This window comes from Schistocerca nitens, chromosome 4 (assembly GCF_023898315.1).
Source record: "Schistocerca nitens isolate TAMUIC-IGC-003100 chromosome 4, iqSchNite1.1, whole genome shotgun sequence".
NCBI lineage: Eukaryota > Metazoa > Arthropoda > Insecta > Orthoptera > Acrididae > Schistocerca > Schistocerca nitens.
This window is the reverse complement of record NC_064617.1, coordinates 93,290,016-93,295,324: the sequence shown is the minus strand read 5'-3', so window position 1 is coordinate 93,295,324 and position 5,309 is coordinate 93,290,016. Positions and strand designations below refer to the sequence as shown.

Below are 5,309 nucleotides of genomic sequence, written 5' to 3'. Positions count from 1 at the left end.
CATGACGGACGTCAGCATCAAGTCTGTGACGTAATAACGACGCCCTTCTTTTTTTAATTGCTCCAGGGAAGCACTTAGATCAAAGAAGTTTGGTAAAATCTTTGACAAAGATTTCTGATCAAAGAATTTTGACAGAGTAATATCAGCCTTAGCATTGAATGATTCTACAGCTTCACTTGATTTAGGCATTCCTTTTCTGATCACTCTAGCCATCATAAAATATCATATGTTCTCTCAGTTCATATAAAACTAATGCACATCAAGAAACGTTTATGTTTGCGCCTACATTCCGCACTCTGATTCCCGAGTGTGCACTCATTCTGCAGACTCTCTCAGATCACCTGCCGTGCACATATCTGCAGACGCCAAAACCGCTCCCATACTATATGAGGAAGCATCCTCACGCCATCTGTGGGCTCTGGATCAGGCAGTCACTACGTTTAGATGCAGTGCAACTACCAGAAGCTGAAAACTGAATTTCAGGTATAAGTTTTTTAAGGCTTCGCTAGACCGGCCAAACATGGCATCTGTAAATCAATTGCACCAGTTTCTGGTTTCGTCCATGCACGAGCTGTTCCTCTTCAGTTAAATGTTAGATTTAGATAACTTCACGTTCAGTCTAACATTTATTCTCCTCTTTCACAACACAAAAAGTCGCTACATCTACATTACCCGAAAATTTTGAAAGCAACAAGTAACCTGACAGCCCAAGTACGTTGCTAAAAGTATCGTTCGTTTGCATGAGAACGAAAATCGATTGTGGAAGTGGAAATCCAGCAGCTAGATCCGCATTTCCAGAATCGACAGTGTATAGTGTTTACAAGACTAGCCAGAATCAGTTTTGGGAGATCAGTTTACGAAATCCAGTTTTAGAAGCTCTACGTAAAGATAGTAAGTAAGGGCAAGATACATTACTTCGTGACTGCATGGGTATCTGTATCCTTAAGGACAGTCCACTTTCAACACTGTCTACGAGATGTCTGCACCTGCAATAAATCGCCATAAATGTGGTGTGTCTACACTTGACAATTTCAGTCTTCTACTGGCCCTCCATCTGTGACACTAACCTCTAACGCAGGGAATTCTTCCGTGGTCTTTGTTCACAACTAACCTTTAAAATATGCAAACAAAGTGTGGGAGGTGGAAACAACGAACTAAATGGTCGATACATAGATCCTTAAGTTACAGCAGTCTTTACATACAAGGTGCAAACAGAACTGTTTACAGTGTACTACAATGGTCTAGATGATATCAACAAATTATTGATATACGACAGTTGTGGTCTGTCCACACAGAAAACAACGTTAAATTGGCCTAAGTCTGAATTACTCATGTTAATGAAATAGCCAGCTAAGCCAGTGGCATAATAGAGCAAGAGTATGTTCAAAATATTCATCAGAGGGCCTGGACTTTAGCATAAGTTGCGTTTGTCTGAGGTTATTTCATAGCCATGAAATAGCACAGTGATACGTTGTAAACAATGTTACCGTTTACACCCATTATAAATTTACTTTGTGAGTACTGTATAGTTTTCGCACACTATGTTTACATGTGACAGTGATGGGGACCCGTTAATATTGAGAACATGATAAACACATATACATTTGGTGATTTGTTATAACATTTTATATCAGTACACTTTATTACATGTTAGCCCACACACAATCAGTATGGGTAAACTAGAACAGAACAACATGTAGGACCAAAGATGTAAAAATAGTCATAGGTAATACACACACATAGCTCACCACATATCGATATCACTTAAATGGGTTTGCCTAGCTTAAAACCCCCACTTCAAAACATTTAAATGATTTTCTTAAAAAATGCCTAGACCCATACAGTTCAGAAAATCATAATGTTTTTCTCTTCTCAATCCTTTTGTCATTATATCTGCAAGCAAATGAGCTGTTTGTAAGCAAACAGTTTTTACAACTTTATTGGACACAGTTTCCATTATATAATAATGTCAAACATCAATGTGTTTTGAACTTTCATGATTTGAAGGATCAACAGACAAATTCGGGGCTCTCTGATTACCATTAAACAATGTGACAGACTTATTATAGCTTATCAGTTCATGTAAAAACTTCCTTAAATAAATGGTCTCCCGACAAGCTTTGGAAAGAACCATATATGCAGCCTCTGTGCTAGAAAGAGCAACAGTCTTTTGCTTAACACTCTGCCATGACACTATAGAAACACATAGCTTAAAAACAAAACCAGAATATGATTTTCTGTCTGAAGAAAAATTTGCCCAATCTGCATCTACATTACCACATAATTCTAAATCTCCTTTCCTAAACTTTAGGAAATAATTCTTAGTTTCCTTCAGATATTTCAAAATTCGCTTAGCACATATCCAATGTTTTTCAGTACAAGAATTATTGAACTGGCTCCCACTGAAAGAGATATCATGTCTTGTAATTGCTGATAAATACAGTAAGCTACCTATTAGGGCTTGATAAGATACATTATCAGTATTAGTTTCTTTTTCATTTATAAAATCAAGTTTTGTCACAATATAAGTCTTTACAGTTTCACAGTCTATCATACTGAACCTTTTCAGTAACTGATCAGTAGTTCTCTTGACTTTAAGCTAACAAAAATGGTTCAAATGGCTCTGAGCACTATGGGACTTAACATCTGAGGTCATCAGTCCCCTAGAACTTAGAACTGCTTAAACCTAAGTAATCCAAGGACATCATACACATCCATGCCCAAGGCAGGATTCGAACCTGCGACCGTAGCAGTCGTGTGGTTCCAGACTGACGCGCCTAGAACTGCTCAGCCAATATGACCAGCTTTAAGCTAACACTCCATTAGCTTTATTATATTTGATTTCCATCTCCAAACAATTTTAGCCATTACTAAATCTTTATTTTGAACTCTGAACTTCATTTGTTTTTCAAAACAAATCAGTATCATCCGAGTCATTGGAAAAAGTATAAAAGTCATCAACATATAAAGCTATCATAGTAACTAAGCCTTTAACTTTATTTTTTGTAAATAAGCAAGGTCAGATCTTTTGTAACCTAGGCATGTTAAGACATCATTTACTCTTTGATTCCACACTCTGGATGATTGCTTTAAAATATACATAGCCCTTTTTAACTTCAAGATTTTAGTTTTAGCTTTACAAAGATTTACTCCTTAGGGTAGTTGTAGGAAAATACACTCCTGGAAATTGAAATAAGAACACCGTGAATTCATTGTCCCAGGAAGGGGAAACTTTATTGACACATTCCTGGGGTCAGATACATCACATGATCACACTGACAGAACCACAGGCACATAGACACAGGCAACAGAGCATGCACAATGTCGGCACTAGTACAGTGTATATCCACCTTTCGCAGCAATGCAGGCTGCTATTCTCCCATGGAGACGATCGTAGAGATGCTGGATGTAGTCCTGTGGAACGGCTTGCCATGCCATTTCCACCTGGCGCCTCAGTTGGACCAGCGTTCGTGCTGGACGTGCAGACCGCGTGAGACGACGCTTCATCCAGTCCCAAACATGCTCAATGGGGGACAGATCCGGAGATCTTGCTGGCCAGGGTAGTTGACTTACACCTTCTAGAGCACGTTGGGTGGCACGGGATACATGCGGACGTGCATTGTCCTGTTGGAACAGCAAGTTCCCTTGCCGGTCTAGGAATGGTAGAACGATGGGTTCGATGACGGTTTGGATGTACCGTGCACTATTCAGTGTCCCCTCGACGATCACCAGTGGTGTACGGCCAGTGTTGGAGATCACTCCCCACACCATGATGCCAGGTGTTGGCCATGTGTGCCTCGGTCGTATGCAGTCCTGATTGTGGCGCTCACCTGCACGGCGCCAAACACGCATACGACCATCATTGGCACCAAGGCAGAAGCGACTCTCATCGCTGAAGACGACACGTCTCCATTCGTCCCTCCATTCACGCCTGTCGCGACACCACTGGAGGCGGGCTGCACGATGTTGGGGCGTGAGCGGAAGACGGCCTAACGGTGTGCGGGACCGTAGCCCAGCTTCATGGAGACGGTTGCGAATGGTCCTCGCCGGTACCCCAGGAGCAACAGTGTCCCTAATTTGCTGGGAAGTGGCGGTGCGGTCCCCTACGGCACTGCGTAGGATCCTACGGTCTTGGCGTGCATCCGTGCGTCGCTGCGGTCCGGTCCCAGGTCGACGGGCACGTGCACCTTCCGCCGACCACTGGCGACAACATCGATGTACTGTGGAGACCTCACGCCCCACGTGTTGAGCAATTCGGCGGTACGTCCACCCGGCCTCCCGCATGCCCACTATACGCCCTCGCTCAAAGTCTGTCAACTGCACATACGGTTCACATCCACGCTGTCGCGGCATGCTACCAGTGTTAAAGACTGCGATGGAGCTCCGTATGCCACGGCAAACTGGCTAACACTGACGGCGGCGGTGCACAAATGCTGCGCAGCTAGCGCCATTTGACGGCCAACACCGCGGTTCTTGGTGTGTCCGCTGTGCCGTGCGTGTGATCATTTCTTGTACAGCCCTCTCACAGTGTCCGGAGCAAGTATGGTGGGTCTGACACACCGGTGTCAATGTGTTCTTTTTTCCATTTCCAGGAGTGTACCTTCTTTGAGAATACCATTTAAAATAGCCATCTTAACATCAAGATGTGTAATGTCCAAATCTAGTTCAACAGACAAAGCCATTAGACATATAAGTGTTCAATGCCTTACCACAGGAGAAAATTCTCAGCATAATCAACTCCAGGTTTCTGAGTGAATCCTCTTGCCACTAGTCGAGTATGATAATGAACTTCACTTTAAAGGTTGAATTTTTTCTTGAACACCCATCTACACTCCACAACACTTGCACTTTCTAGAAGATTTACCACTTCCCAAGCACTGTTATCTTCGAAAGCTTGTGTTTCTTCATCCATAGCATGTTTCCTTTCTTTTGCATCAGGTCTACCAAGGGCCTCCTTCACACTTGTTGGGAGCTTGAGTTGATCTGAAGTTCTGGCAGAAAAGTAAATCTCATAATCATCAAATCCTCTATTAGGTTTGAGCTGCCTTTGTGATCTTCTAATTTTTGTACTTCATCTTCTTGTGTAACACATTTTTTATCATCAATGTCTGTGATGTAACTGCTTCGTTTGAAATACCATATAAGTCCTCTCTTAATATAGTATCTTAATATAGTATCATTTTTTCATCCTCCCCACTGAAGTGGCGATTTCTTCATGGTTCTTTATTTCAGTTTCTGCATCATTAATATTTTCCATTATAGTCACATCTCAACTTATTACTACATCATTTGTTTCATGGTCATAGAGT

General features: G+C 42.0%; 1 protein-coding gene across 1 annotated transcript; it reads right to left on the bottom strand.

Annotated features, from left to right (window-relative positions):
- Positions 1 to 1,969: 1,969 nt before the first annotated feature.
- Positions 1,970 to 2,958, bottom strand: LOC126252133 (uncharacterized). The gene is made up of 2 exons (XM_049952999.1): positions 2,817 to 2,958; positions 1,970 to 2,592 (listed from the first exon to the last, which is right to left on the bottom strand). The coding sequence occupies exons 1-2, from the start codon at positions 2,956 to 2,958 to the stop codon at positions 1,970 to 1,972; spliced, it is 765 nt and encodes a 254-aa protein (XP_049808956.1).
- Positions 2,959 to 5,309: the final 2,351 nt, after the last annotated feature.